This window comes from Pteropus vampyrus, unplaced genomic scaffold (assembly GCF_000151845.1).
Source record: "Pteropus vampyrus isolate Shadow unplaced genomic scaffold, Pvam_2.0 Scaffold216, whole genome shotgun sequence".
NCBI classification, from domain to species: Eukaryota; Metazoa; Chordata; class Mammalia; order Chiroptera; family Pteropodidae; genus Pteropus; species Pteropus vampyrus.
In genome coordinates, this window is record NW_011888997.1 from 1,856 (window position 1) to 18,394 (window position 16,539).

General features: G+C 31.0%; 1 protein-coding gene across 2 annotated transcripts in view; it reads right to left on the reverse strand.

The window, feature by feature from the left end:
• Nucleotides 1-430: 430 nt before the first annotated feature.
• LOC105300638 (cGMP-inhibited 3',5'-cyclic phosphodiesterase A-like) overlaps nucleotides 431-16,539 on the reverse strand; it is a 168,283-nt gene continuing 152,174 nt past the window's right edge. Inside the window, exon 3 of one of the 2 annotated variants that reach the window (XM_023538248.1) lies at nucleotides 431-1,461. Coding sequence is in view for 1 of the 2 variants with exons in the window: in XM_011372949.2 (XP_011371251.2) it covers nucleotides 1,324-1,461 (138 nt within the window). In the remaining variant the exon portion in view is untranslated. The remainder of the gene's footprint in view (nucleotides 1,462-16,539) is intronic. The other variant, XM_011372949.2, reaches the window with a different exon arrangement.

Below are 16,539 nucleotides of genomic sequence, written 5' to 3' on the forward strand. Positions count from 1 at the left end.
TAAATATTTTTAACAATATATTTTTTTCTATTACACTACATTACTTTGAAGAAATATGTCTTCAACCAGTTGCCTGAGATATTTTAAATATCAAAATGCCTTTGGTGACAATAATCAGAAACCAGGAATTTCTTACTTGTGCTCATCTTCAGTTTTTATTGGTTTATAATCACAAAACATTTACCATATATTAATTGCATCATTTCATTACCAATCTTGCAACAACTTCCGATATAAAATATTACAGATGTGTACAGAGGGAGAGTTGTCAGAGAAAATAGAAAAAGAGAAGTGAGAGTTAGGGAAAGCAAGGCATAAATTCTTTTGTATAATCCTAATTTAATTAGATTGGTTTATATTATTTGCTAATCGAATTGATAATGGGCAAAAATAAAACTAAAGCTATTAAAATATCAACTAAAAACAATTAACTGGTTTAGTCTTACTTTCCCAGTGACCTAAATTAAATAGTTATCCATGTAAACTTAATGACAGCAGTACAGGCCCACATCAGATCTGTTAAACACTTGGGAGAATCTCACATTTCATAATGAACTTTCATGTACAGTATTACACATTCAACTCTCTTTTAAACATATTTTTTAGCAGCAAATACAAAATGTGAGCAGCAGAGGTAAAAATGTTCCACCTACTTAATTTTCATTTGGCATGTTTACAGTCAGGTAAACATAGACTGCTATGAGATAAAAATTTTTGTATTTCTTCACGAAATATCCTATGAGGAGAGATAATTTTTTTAGGGTAAAACTCAGACTTTATTCTGTCAGGCAAAGTAATTATGAAGCAAAACAAATCCACATTGTCTAATTAGGTCATTAAAAAGCATAAATGCGTCATGGAAGCTTTTCTCCTTGCCTAAGACATAAAGTAAGACAATGAAAACAGTCTGGTAACATAGAAAGGTTTAGAATTTGTTTCTTTTCAAAATAATAGGTCCTTTCATCTTTCTATTTCCCTAAGACTAAGACAGTTAATTTAGAGACAAAATCTGTAATTAGTTCAGGACTTACTCTGATTATCTTTCAAAATATTTAACCAAAAACAGGAAGATAAAGAAGAAAATACATTAGAAAACTTATCAAAGGAAGTGAATAAAATCAAGAGAGTGGATTGCTGATCAAATGTATTCTGCAGAGACAAGATGAATATAAAATCTACATTCATATAAACACAGCCAATCTGGGATACCAGAAAGCTCTTAGAAGAAATATACTGGCCTCTGCCTTTGGGATTTGAAACCAGACTTTAATTATAGTTAACTTAAGTAAAAACAAATGGCATGATTATTTTGCCTCTTCCTCTCTATTTATTATTTTTTGTTTTAGAAATCTCATGGCTCAAAGTGTTAAGAAACAAAATACAAAAAAGGAAAGGAAAAAAAAAACTTACCTGTGATCCTCTGGGCCCTCGTTTGTGGTCCCATTCTGAATGTCCCATGAGCTGTAAGATAATACAACAATTATGGTAAATTAAATGATACTTATTTTACAAGGCGAATAGTTTTAGTTTTTCTTTTAAAGAATAATTAGGCATTTGAAATGCATGTTTTAATAGAAATGTATTAAATAGCTATCATCAATAAATAAACACGCATAAAGTAAGAAACTTCTGGTTTAGTAGCTAACATTTCAACTGCTAGTAATTTTTAAGATAGTTTAATAGCACTGTGTGACAAAAAGAGTCTGCTAATGTACAGCTTTACAGTTCTTTGTCAGGAATATCCCAGATAGATGTTAAACCATGTTAAGCTTTATTTGCATATTATTAAGCTTCTAGTTTGTTAGAAAAATATGCTGAAGAAATTCACTAATGTAGCTTAGTTTACCATCATGAATGATAAAAACCAAAGACCAAAATATTTCAATAACTTTTAAATCTGTTTTGAGCATATCACAAAAATGAGTATTCTAAGAAGTAAAATAATTTAATGTAAAATAAGCCCCAAAGTCATAATTTAGTTTTTCTTATATTTTCATGAGACTACAAGACATTATCAAGTTATTTCCATTGTTATAATAGCTCTGAGCTACTCTGCTTACACAGCATGATATTTATTTATCAAAAGTAACATTTAACTAGAAGAATATTAAGGAAATAAAAGATAGGACTGAGAGGAATAAAACTTCACAGCTGTCCAGCACACTCACTACTCAAGAAATCCCACCACCTACAATCTAGCACATCAACAAGACAGACTATGCAACGTGTTTACATACATTATTAGCTTTTCTATATAACAGAAAATGACTCTGGTAGATATAATGACACAGAAACTGTTCATAATAGCTACAAGAAATATCTTAGAACATTATCAAAAAATGTTTCATTACCATATACAGAAAATGGTAAGACTTTACTGATCACATAATACTCCTGATTAAAAGGGCTGAATTCTATAAAACTTTTAAGTGTTCAGTTCTACCCAAACCAATTTACAAGTTTAATTCAATTTCAATCAAAAACTAATCATATTTTTCAAGGAAAGTGAAAAAACAAGAACCTAATTTTATCTGAGAGAATAAACAAAAGAATCAGAAAATATTAGATGAGATAACAATACCCTGGTGGTTATTAAAATACATTATAAAAATTAACCCAATTATAAGATAATAATTTAAGACTCAAAATATAAATGAATGAGATATAGTTGACAATTTTGAAATAAACTCAGGTACATATAGCAACAAAATATGAAAAATAAAGTTAAAAAATCAGTGAGGGGGATTGTTTCATAAACTACGTAAATGTCTAACCAATGTGCTGTATACTTGAAACTAATTTAAAAAATCAATGAACATTTGAGGATTGTTCAACAAATGAAAGAAGAGAAATAGATTCTTTGGAAAAAATTACAGCTGAACCTTATAATAAACATAAATATAAATTCTAGATAGATAAAAATGATTTAAATTTTAGAAAGATGAAACTATTGGTATGAAATAGAATAAAATCCAGATAAATATTTAAATTACTATGGAATGTAAAAAGATTTTCCAACTTAATAAAAAAAAAAACATGCACAGAGGATCAATTGATCCAATTACGTAAAATCTTCAAATGTCAGCACAAATATCACATTGGCAAATTATCTGCAGTAAATACATAATGACTTCAGTGTATTATGACCTCTACCAACTTGAAAGAAACATAACCTTAGGTAACTTGGGGAAGGATAAGGACAATTCATAGAATAAATATCAATAGTAGATTTGTGGGAAAAAACTTAATTTTATTGGAAGTGAAAAAATTCACTATAAATAATAATAAAAAACTACTGTTACCTACTAAATTAGCAAATTAATAATGTTGAATATTAGTGAGGATTTAATGAGATAAGTAAGCATATACATAGACATACACAGTATACATATTTCATATATAAAAATAACATCTTAATACATATTACATACACTTTAAAATTCTTGCCTTTTGTTTCAGTAAATAAAAATGTAAAAATCCAGTAATTGCAATGTGTTATCACTGTATTATCCAACAAAAGGAGAACTATCCAATAAATTATAGTACAAAATATATATATATATAGCAATTAAAATTTGGCTTTCAGAGCCTTTTAAAAAATGTATATGAGAAACACTCATGGTATAATAAAAAATATAACAGTAATTTTAAATTACTCATTTTTAATAAGACATAGTCAATTATTGTAAACTTTGGAAATTAAAGCAATGATTTATAGTTTAGCAAGCATACAATTTTGAAAAAATTAGCCCAGATAATCATCACTTAAAATTGAATACTAAAATAGTTAATATTTTTAATGCTTTGTTTTTTAATTTCTGCATTTATTAGCAGTACATCTGATAGTAAATATTCATTAATCTTAATTTAACATTGATTGTATTAAATTTAACAGATACTAGTTAATAAAATAATCTGATTTTAAAATACACTAACTTTTAATTAGTTGTTCACTAGAACTATCGAAAATAATTCTTGACACATTTCAATCATCTGCCTTATTGAGGCTTTTCATTAATAATAGGAAGATGCTAACAGAGTAGGAAGATGAGATGCTTATCTTGGCAATTGTAAAGAGATGATAAAGCTGAGCACTAGGCAATTAGAGAAAAAATTATTTTTAAGCAGAAGGCTTCTTCTGTCTTATGTTTTATCTAAATCTGCTGAAGAGAATACTTTCTAAAAGTCTGTTTTGACTATCATCCTCTCTGCAAATGAGTTTAAACTAACAGGATAACTTGGTAAATTCTGTATATGAGTATCACAATAAAAAGAGGTAAATAAATCTACAAGCACAAATTGTAATCTATTTTAAGAGAAAATATTTGATAATGATAGGTAGTGTCAGTCAAGAAAGTAATATTTAGCCAGGATCAGAACTAAAATAAGAAAAGCATGGGATTCATTGTCCTCTGCCATTAACTATCTTAAAGATAATGATTTTTAATCAGAACAAAAACATTCAAAATGTAGACTTATTTCTGTCGTCACTTACTACAGAAGATAAATTTGTTAATTTACAAACCAGAACTTATAAAATAAACTTCCAAACTTTCACTGTCTAAATCGGACTTTTTCTTCTGAAATAAAAAACAGCAAAAGTGGCCAAAATTTATGTATCGCAGAGATTTCCCAGAATTATACAAGAGATGAATGAGAGAGATTTATGGTAAAGGAATTCTATTATATTCTAGTATTATATGTCAATATCATATTATATTTTAATAGTCTGAGTTAACCAAGCATGTGGCAATATTTTAAAATGTAAACTATTATTTTTTTCAAAGCAATGAAATATAAATATAATATAAGTGAAATATAATATAAAAAGGAATGAACTATGAAATCAGATACTGGAATGTTCTCTATTCAATAAAAATCAATAGGATAGTTTTCTCTTTGCATTTAAGGAAATCATACAAAGGCTTTACCATTAGAAATCTATTTTGAATTAAATAATCTGAGTCAAAATTCAGCATTAATTATTTCAGTGTTGGTATACATGGTTTGATATAGTTTTACATAATTTGTCTTTTAAATGCAGAGAAAGAGGTGGTAGTAGGGGCTGGATAGAATATCACATCCCTATCTCTCCATAATGATAGCATACCTGGCACAGATGGTAGGTAGGGTGGAGTGTGGGGGAATGAAGATAAGCTTTATATTAGTACATGATAGCATATGAATTTTTATCCTATTTGCACACAGAATTTATTTTGCTGTCATAAGAGTACTGTTCTCAGATCGTGGACCAAAGACTAATAAGCAGAATATTTTCAGTATTCCTTAAAAAAAATCTATAGTGTGATAAACTGCCTGACTTGTTTAATATTACAGATCATTTAAATTAAAATGAAGTACTTGGCCACTGGTACATATTTCTCTTAAAATAGAACCATAGGGCAAAATATTTTGGGAAGTACTTAGACACTTTCTTATCCCCAGTCTCTTGACTAATGATGAAGACAAAAAAAAAAAAAAAATGGTTAGTTATAATAAATAGTAAAGAGAGCTTGCACAGTGAATTTCAGAATTAAGTACAAATTGATGTTGATGTTATATCAATGAGAAAGTCAAAACATCCTTTGAATCAAACAGGTAGTATTAGTATTAAATTGCAGATGACTAAAATAGTCATTTGACATTATCATGGGATTAGATAAAAGACAGAAATGGGTCATGGACAATGAGGAACAGAAGTTGCAATTGTGCAGTTATTTTTTTTCTTTTCGCAATTGAATTCATCTGGACTAAACTTGCAAGATAAATGAATAGCAGCATGATATCTACGCAATGCTGAGAAAAGAGACAAAGTTTATTAACATGATACAATACTGTTTTTGGAAGAGGAATGCTTATGATTCTAAGATTAGTTATACAAAGGTGTTATAAATGTAAACCACGAAAAAGGGGATTGAGGCTGAGACTAGAAAAATGAATAAAAAATAAGAAATTAAAATATATTTTGGTTGATAAAGAGTACATGGCTGCTTAATTCAGGAAGAAAAAATGTCTTTCACCATCTATAAAAGATATTCTCTTTGCTATTTAACTATGATTACTCCACTGGGTAATGACATTTTGATAAGCAACTTACCAGAAGGTTTGGGAATATATAGGTCACTAAGGTTATCTCTACACATGACAAACAAAATCTTTCCATTTGATGAAGGAATTCTTAAAGAAAAAACAAAACAAAACAAAAAACAGTATCCTTCCTCCTTTCTCAGCTCACATTAATCAGGTTAGACAAAATAAAGACCCTTAAATTTATTCCTAGAAAACTAAGTATACTTCCTTGAAAGAAACACAATCTGTTATATAAAGCATTTTGAAAATCCTAACTTCCTTGACACTAAATCATTTTCATCCTTATGGAATAAATTCTTCTCTCACTCACTTTTATTTTTAATAATAAATTTCTGCATCACAGCCTTCAGCTAACAGTATGTTACACAGTATTGAGTTCCAAGGAAAACAAAACTGCTGCCAAACACAAAATTTAAAAAGTTCACAAGAGAAGCAAAGAGAAGTCAGCATGGAAACAAAACGGTTTTATCCAAACAGAAATATTTTTAATAATAGCATGAGAAACGAAGATAGTTGAAAGTATATTTCTGTAGGTAAAATATTTCCTTCTTTGTTTATATATATTTTCCCTTTGCTATTTTCTCCTATTGTTTTGCTTGTTTATATAAAAATTAATGTCTTTTTAAGGGCATCTAGGAAGAAAAAATTTACCAATCATGAAGGGATAAAAGCTGTGAGAGTACCATGACTAGATATAACATAAAGAATTATTCTTTGTATCTACTTAAGGAAACAGGGGTTTTTAGATAAAAAAAAGTGAGAGTATAACTGTCACTTTTGTCATTGTATTACTCTCAAAAAACCATTCTTCTATTCACTTGTTGAAAATTACTAAAACATTTTTGAAAATGTATAAAATAATATACATATATGTGTAAAAGTTACCACACGATCTCTTATTTCATCCTATATTCATTAAATAAGCATTTATTATATACTTACGATGTTCTAGGCATAACCTATATATACCAGAGACAAACCAAGATTCACCTCTATTCTCCTGGGTCTCACATTTCTAGTTAAGGGAGATCAAACATTAAAAAAAAAAATACCCACATATAATGTACCAGGTGATGATAAAGCTGTGAAGCTTGGAGTAGAGTAAAGAATGGAGAATCAGTGGGTAATGGCAGGTAAGGGCTGGGAACAGAGCTAATTTACGTAAGTAGATCAGGGAAGTCTCTTCTGAAAAAAGCAACATTTTAGCAGAGAACATAAAGTGAGAGTACCAGACACACTGATATTGGAGAATGGACATGCCAGGCTGAGAAAATGGAAGCTGTGAAGACTCTGAGAAGGGAGCAGGAATGGTACACCCGAGTTACCATAAGCCAATATTTTAAAAATGGTTGGGTCTTTTTAATCGTAGGTACATATATTTGTATTTATTCTCTTCCACTGGTATGAAATTGTCCAAAAGTCAGTCATTAGTCCCACTAATTAAAAATTACAAAGTACATTTTCTAGAGAAATGCTAATGGACCAGGGATTCTCCTTTCCTCAAACTCTTAATAAATTTCATTCACTACAACAAGAATTTGTGGAACATGTATCACACTCTGTAATGGCACCTTTATATTAGTCACAGCAAATAGCACAATTTTATTGTCCCTTTATGCGTGTTTTGTTTTTCAAGAGTCATAAAATGCCGAAGAGCAGGGGCTGTCTTTTAACTCTACTTGCTATGCTAGGCATAGAACTTTCGATTTGATATACAAATTAAAGCTCTTCTTTGCCCTTGGAATGTTCCCTTCGGAGTCTTTTATTGGCGTAATTTTTAAAAAATATCTTTACTACTTATGTTTTCTCTCTCCAGAATTCCACGTGGGAAGATGGGCCTGGACTGCTCGCTTCCCTTCCCACAGGGACTACTGGATTGCAGTCCCCTGGCTTGGGAAGATTTGTGATGGACAGTTTAAATCAGTTCAGCTCCTGCCTAGCCCTTTTAGGGAAATTGCTCTTAATCCTTGGTGTTTTTTTCCTTTGCCTCTTGTTATCCAAGGAGCAGGAAGGTCAAGACTACACTGTACTCTGCAGAAAAGAGACACTGAAAGTCTGCATTTGGCTTGGGCCTTAGGCCAAAAGTGTTAACAAAATCCCTGAGGCTCCCACATATTGTCACCCAATCCTCCCACTCATTGTTCCACACAGGGGTTTGGGGCCTAGAAAGGCCTAATATAAATGGTACTGAAAAAGACTGATCTTCCTTTGTAATTAAATGTACAAACTGGGAGACTCCTTGGACCTCATTTAGGGAACCCAGATTTAGTCAGCAGCCTCACTTCTTACCCACAGCCTAACTTCACCACCACCCCTTCAGCACATCACCCACATCCCAAATCCAACCCACTCTACAAGACATTATCAAGTGTTGAAATGTTATTGAAAATTTCCTGGGGAAACAGGATAAGGTTACATTATACAGAATACTGCAAGAAAGCCACAAAAATATTTGTTAGCGATCTCCCAAAGTGTTACAAATTTGTTTTTGTTTGTTTGTTCATTAGCAAACAAACCACCTCTTGCCCTTTACTCTTGGGAAGGGAAGTGAGTGTCTTTCAGCTTACGAGTCTCAGCCTTTCATGCCTCAAGGATCTTTCCCAGGATCTAAATATCTTTTTAGCATTTCCAGAAAAAAATTTAGATTTCACCCATTCTTCCCATCTTGAATCAGACAAATTAGCGGGAAAAAAAGATGCTTTAGAATTGACCTTCCCCTTTCTTAGAAAGCACTGAGTCTGAAAATAGTAAAGCACTGAAAGACTGAAATTAGAAGATACTTTTTCCTTTTGTAGTTGGTGATAACTACCTAAATTCCATCCATTTCGCAGAGAATAAATCCCTCATCCTGACTCTTAGAGTTCCAAGCCAGGTAGTATAAATTTCGTAAGCATCGGGAAATGAGAAGACTTTAAAAAAAGAAAAATCCAAATATTCTCGAGTTTGATATCCCAGTCTCTCTACTGCAAGTTCTGCATCTATTTCTGATAATGATGTTCCCGCATTCTGATTTAGAATGTTTCCATAATTCTGTTTCTGTCCCTGTTATCAGAATGACGATCATCATCCAAACATATACGTGGCCACTGATGCTACAAAGCTTCCATTATTTTTACTTAATATATCTTGACTATCTTGATTACATAGACTTTTTGTACTTAAATTGCTAATTTGCATTTTCAGTACTAGTAATAAAAATGCAATCACATCAGTCTTGCGCTTAAACACACTGCAAGATATTTTAGAAAGAAGTACCTTATAAGGTAGTTTATGGCAATAAAGTAAAATAAACTTGTGAAATTCTGCATAATATAATTACTCCTTGGATAGTTCCACATATTAGCATTGTTAAAGTGTGGGGAAATCTTAAGGCAAAGGAACTCAATTCAATTAAATAATTCCAAAATTATTTGATCAAAAAATATTTTTGTTTCAAAAGAGATGAATAGTTTCTATGGAGCATATTTTGAGAAAATTGTTTTTACAGTTTTCTAAATGCTTTGCTTACGCATTATTTTCTTTCATCATTATTAGAAAAAAGAGGCTTGTGATCCTTATTTTATGGATATGGAAATGAGTTAAAAGAGGTGAAACTGTAACATAACTAGCCAGTAGTTAAACATGGATTAAAATTTAGGTCTGCTGGCTATAAATCATACACTTTTTTCCTACTGTACTACTTTTTAAAATAAAAAATTATTGAATCTAAACCAAGTGTCAGGTCCTGGGCACTGAAGTAGGTTATTAAGAAAAAAGAAAAAGACATGAGATTTGATTTGTCTTCATGGAATTCATGGTAGTTAAGGTGATGAATTTATTTCTCAAAAATTTATTTTCTACTCTCTAGTCTCTACCAACTTTAAAATAATTTTGGAATAGGAGAAAAATTAATTTCTCTGAAAATCCTATGTAAATATAATAAATTAATCATATTTTGAAATGTTGGCTATGGGACTACCTCAAAATGTATAGAATATTATATGTCAGATGTTTACTTATGCTAAATTCTTTATTAGTACATCTCACTAGCACACATTATTCATTCCTTCATTCACCCACTCACTATTCATTCATACATTCTTTCAACAAACATTTATCGGATATCCACTACTATCTAGTTCTGTGCTCTATGTAAACATACAAGTGTTGATTCCAACCCAGAGGCACCATAGGATTTTGAAGGACCTTCTAAATCATTAATAAAGTGTAGCATACTGGTTAAGCATGTGGGCTCTAGAGGCCAGACTAGCTGGTTTAAATCTCATCTCTGACATGATATTCAATCTGAATAGATACATGATCTTGGATAATTTATTTAATGTCTCTGTGCTTTAGTTTCCATATTTCTAGGATTTAGATAATAATAGCATCTAACTCATGTGGGTGTGATAGATGAGTCATTATATAAAGGCTTAGTATAGTACTTAATACATAGTATGGACTCATTAACTGTTAGCTATTATTTTATCACTATTAATAATTACAGAATATTTCAATATCGTTGAATTGTAATTATTTAAGAAAATTATTGAATTATAATTATTTAAGAAAAGAATAATTCTGATGATATATATGGTAACTTTCTATTGAACTAGAATGAGAGAAACCCATTCTTTGACCATGCCAATGTACAATTTATAAAATTCGATCAAATTTATAAGTAAAGCAAAACTTCATGTACATTACTCACAGTAACATGTAACACATGCACATGGCCATGCAGTCTACTGAGTCCACTGAATCAGATTCAGATTTGTTTTCTGCATAACAATTGAAAAATCCAAATTTTAACAATACTAGGTTCCTGTGGTGAAGAGAGGCATGCAAAAAACGAGAATTGGGATGGCGTAATCTTCCTGAAGCATACAGAATAGCAAAAGACTGAGAGTCACATAACAAAGGTTTGAAAGATTTATAAAAATATATGTATTTTATACACACACACACACACACACACACACACACACAATAAACTACTTACTCAGACATAAAAAAGATGAAATATTGCCATTTATACCAACATGGGTGGATCTTGAAGGGATTATGCTCAGTGAAATAAGTCAGAAAGAGACAAAAACCATGATTTCATTCACATGGAATATAAAACAATAAAATTAACAAACTAACCAAACCAAACAAAAACAAACTCATAGATACAGACAATAGAATGGTAGTTACCAGAGGGGAAGAGGGGTTGCGGGGGAAGCCAAACTGGATAAAGGGGGTCAAATATATGGTACAGAAGGAAACTAGACAGTAGTGAGCACGCATGAGTATATAGATATCAAATCATAATGTTGTACCCTGAACATTTATATAATGTTATTAACCAGTGTTATTTCAGTAAAAAAATAAAAGTTTTGAGCAGCAAAAAAAAAAAAGCAATTTTCTTGTGAAATATCAAATAAGGCATTATTGCTTTAATTTATTAATCCTATAACTTTACTTCAGGTGAAACTCAAATCTCTGAACAGCATGGAATGTGACTATAAATTCATATTTTATATTTGTTAAACTACCTTTTGGATAATTTGGATAATTGAGTAGAAATCAATTTTTAAAAGGTGCTATTTATAATTTCTAGATTTTCGTCTGTTGTTTTTAAACTGGATCATGCAAATATTTCTGTTTTGCTATCTATTCAGATTCCTTTTATATACTGCCTCATGGAAAACCTCATTTAATGCTATTTTCCCTAGAAAATTATTAAAATTCAATCATACTCACCATGGTAACTTCATGAGACTTATCTACAAAACTGATCTTTTCTTAGGAGAAAAATTTGGAAATCCCAGAAATAAAAATGAAATCCAGACATAGCCTCAGTTGTGGCAAAAGTTTTAAACACAAGATTCATGAGGTCTTGCATTTGGATAGTTTTTTTTTTCTTTTTATTAATCATATATTTGCATTATTACATGTGGTGTAAACAACATAAAATTTCTTAAATTGTAGCATTAAATTTAATAATGTGTGCTGAAAATGGGAAATAGTATACATTTATAGATCTATAAAAATATACATATATTACTACTTAGTTTTTAAGCTGTTACATATACAAGTTATTGAAAATTCTCTACTTAAATCATCTTTTTTAGAGATGGTCTTAAAAATCAATACTGTGACTTTTCAGAATAAATCACAATAATATTCATGACAAATTGAACTCATCTTAAGTCATGACATAAAATACTGATTTCATTTTTATAAAATGTCCATTTAATATGAAGGTTACATTTTTCTAAAAATACTTTATGTAAAAATTTTAGAGTCTTATTTTACTCAATACTTAGCTACGTTTTTCATCTATGCAAAAAAAACTTCGGCAAAATAATAAACTTCCAAACATTTTCTATGCTACTTCCTCCTCCCCAGACATCTTCACTTCAGGGATAGGGGGTAGGGGATTGTTGAGAAAAAGACAGACTGGATAAGTGGCAGAGAACAACATGTGCCAGCCCCATTACATGTCCCTTGGTTTTCATCTTTCCTCTGAACTTGGTATTATCAAAATTACTTTTGTTCCACTTTCTACAATTAGTAAATTTTAACAAAACATGTGCATTTTGTCCTCAGCTTCTTAAAGTTTGCTAGAAATAATTTATTAAAAGGCCTAGAGAGATTCTCTTAGCCCAAGTTCAAGGTAAAGTGTATCCATGGCTCAAATTTCATCTAGCCCCTCAATTCTCCTTCATGGCTTTAAACCCATTTGATATATTGAAAGTAATTTCATGGGTTTGTTTATACTATAGCTAATGTTCTTTTGCAGGATAAAAAATGTTTCTTGGAAATTTATTCCATTTTGAGACATATTATGTGGGTCTCTAGGGATTAAGGGGAAAATTTAAATGAACATAAAATGATGTGGCAAGGAAAAAAGAAAGTGGAAGAAAAAGGAAGACTATAATATGATCAAAATTGTTTGTATTTTATTAACTGAAGTAGGTAGAATGGCAGGTGCAAAAAGGATTATCACGTTCTTCTCTGTCTCTTTTCTTACCTCAAGTATTAGAGCTGAAGGACTTATTTACTTTTGTCCTTTATTTTTTTTTTTTAAATCAACTACTATGGGCCAGAGCCTCTAACAAAGGCAAAACATAAGGAACTTAAAAAGTGAATCTGGAGAAAAGAAACGTAATAGACAAATAACTACTTAGCAATGGCTTTTAAAAACATCATTCTGAGTTGCAGAAGAGGAAGTTTGCTTGATGTGTCAATTAACCACTGATGTCGTCAATTTAAATCAATAATATATAGTGAATTGGATTCTTGCTTATTTGATTATGTATCTAAATTGAAAACTCTCGGAATTTCTTCAAGGGGAGGAGGGGCACACTAAGGAAGTATACAATTAAAAATTTTTTCTATTAAACACATTTCCATTGCTTCCAACCATGCCTTGGAATATACAATGTTTCACCAACAGTATTAGGATGATTCTCTGGTTAGCCTTCATTTCTGCTTTTTTGAAAGAGATCACGGGGAAATGACTGCTCTAATACTGCTTCTGCCTGCAGGGTGTGTACAAAATGCCTAAGATAGTATCCTTAGAAGACAGCCAATTCAATTCTTCAAAATCAATAAATTACACAATGTCTAGTCACAACTTTAAAAGCATAGCCAAACTGGACTGCCCAGCTTGAGTTTGTGATGTTTTTCCTCTTTCAAGCTATTATTATTCTAAACTTGAAGAAAACTTATTTTTTTGCAAATTCCATATAGTCAAAGAGTTCATTAAGACTAAACTCTTTAGAATAATGCAGTTTATAACTTATACAAAGATAATTTTAATTTCAAAAGACAAAGTCGACTAATTCATACATCAATACATCAGCCATGGTTTAAAAACTGTTTAAAAATTAAATTCATTAAATTGGCAGAGATCTAATTTCCATCCTCTGTCTTCTTCACTGAACAATCTTGTTATGCAAGTTACTATACATATTATATTTACTGAGTCTTTTTATAACACTGTATTGTAGTTAATGATAGACTCCAGAGTAAAATTTCTTGAAATCAAATTCCAATTTCACTCCTACTAGCTCCAGGAATCTGGTTAAGTTACTCTGTCATTTCTAGGTTCAGTTTCCTCATTTGTAAAATAAAGATAATAATATTACCAATGTCACACAATTTTTATGAAAATAAGGTAAGATAATCAATGTAAGACCACTCAATGGCTTCTCATTTATTTTAGAATTGAATTTGAACTCTTTGCTATAACCTATAAGACTTTGATACTGTTTATCCTGTCTGGAAGAAATTTTTCCCTTTCCTAACACTGTTAGCTCATTCTCATACTTCAGATGTCATTTCAGATAACACCTTCTCAGATACACTTTCTGTGACTGACAAATCATCCATCCATTCATCCATCCATCTACCTACCTGACCAACTATCCATTCATCCAGTAGCAACAAATATATACCGAGTGCCTACCTGGTACTAGGTACTAAGACCTGGGGTTAGGGAATAAATGAGAGGCCAGCCTTACCTTCATCTTTCCCCCATTACCTTTTGGCGTGACCATCTGCTTCCAGAACTTACTGTAATCTGAAAAGATCTCGTTTATTTATTTCATTACCTTCTTATTATCTGTTTCCCATTCTAGAGAAGAGTTTCAGGATAAAAGAACCCTTAATGGTCTTATTTGCAATGTGCACTGTACTTGGCTCTAGTTAAGAGACTCAATAAATATTTGTTTAATGAGTGACTGATTTTCCCAGAAGAAAATTAATTAAGGGAAGGCAACTAGTTAGAACTTTAAATAAGGAAGAATTGATTCAAATTTCTATAGTTGTAAAAATACTTCCTGGTCCTCAATTTCATTTTGTCTAGAGTTCTCTTGCAATTAAAAAAAAAGCATCTTGTAAAATATATGTTGGTCAAATTATAATAAATAAAATGTCTATTATTTAAGTTTTTAAATTCTATGGCATCTCTTGATGGAAATGCAGAAATCCTAAGATGCTTTCGACTCAGAGATGCAAGCAAGAGTACACGAGTAGTAAAAATGCTTTGCCCCTTTGCTCGAACTCAGAATTTTCTACCTGTTATCCTTTGCCTCATGTGGCCAAAGACTGCTAGCCACTCATATCATATACATCTTACTCTTCTTCCTCTTTCACAGAACCCTAATTTTCATAGAGATAGCAATATACCCAGCCTAGAAACTACGTTTCCTGACCTCCCCTCCCTTACAGAACAAGAAGTCATGGACATAGCCTTGGCCAATAAGAAAGATGTAAGCAGAAGTCACTGTGCGAAGCTTCTAATAAAACTCTTTAAAAGGGAAAATACTTGGGTAGCTTGTCTCTTTTGCTTTTCTGCTTCCTCCTCTCCCCACTCAATTCCTCTTGCCTGGAAGGAGTATAAGATTCTGGAGAAAAGCAATGATCATCTGACACAAAGTGACCATGAGGGAAAGATAAGCCTCTGCCCAACATCCTGAAGCCATGAAAAATGTCAACATTGAGTTCTATTTGAGTAGACATGTATAAATACAAACATTACAAACATATTCTCTCTCTTTCTCCCTTCCTCCCCCAACCCTGTAGCAATAAAGAGAGGCAACAGCAAATATATACCAGAAAAGGCCTTGCAAAGGGAAGAGAAACAGATCTGCATACATTACTGACTTTGGATTAGCTCCAAAACAAAATCATAACATTTTAACTAACATTATTAGTACATAGAGGAACAATTTATGTCGTTAGTTTGACTCCTATTATGTATATGATATATATGTCAAATTCAACCTTATGAAATAAATGAACATGATAGAAATAACTTGTGAATGTCTCAGTTTACTTTATTGTCATATATATGGATCTTAAATAAAAATGATGATCATCGCTTTTTTTAAAAAAAGGACAAATGTCAGAATGCTGATAACCAGGTAAAACCAGTTCGGAGAAGAAATTAAAATGATGTTTCTAAAGTATATATTGCAGAACCTAGTATTAATAATTTTTTTAGGGAAAAAATAAAATAGATCTTGGAAATGCTGTACTAGACACATGTTACTTTTAATATAGAACTTCACATGGCCTTTAATATTATAACCTCATAGTAAGAAAAAAAGCAAATGACATTTCTCAGAGTAAATATATTTTATCCTAGAAATTGAATTCATTTGTCATGGAGCATCTTATCATACAGCACAGGAAAACAATAAAATGAAAAACTTTATTCTTCAAGATTTTATAGTTTTTATTCCAAAAATGAAGCATTGCCAAGAAGGATAATACAAAAATAAGAACTTTCAAATGAATCATGAAAATAAACACTAACCTTAAAATCTAGCTTTTAGAATAATTTCTTTGGCTTTTGTTTTACAAATAAACATGTAGAAAAATACCATCAAAAAGTGAAAAGACAACCCAGTGAATGGGAGAAAATGTCTGCAAATTATAAATCTTATAAGAGACTTGCATCTAGAATATCTG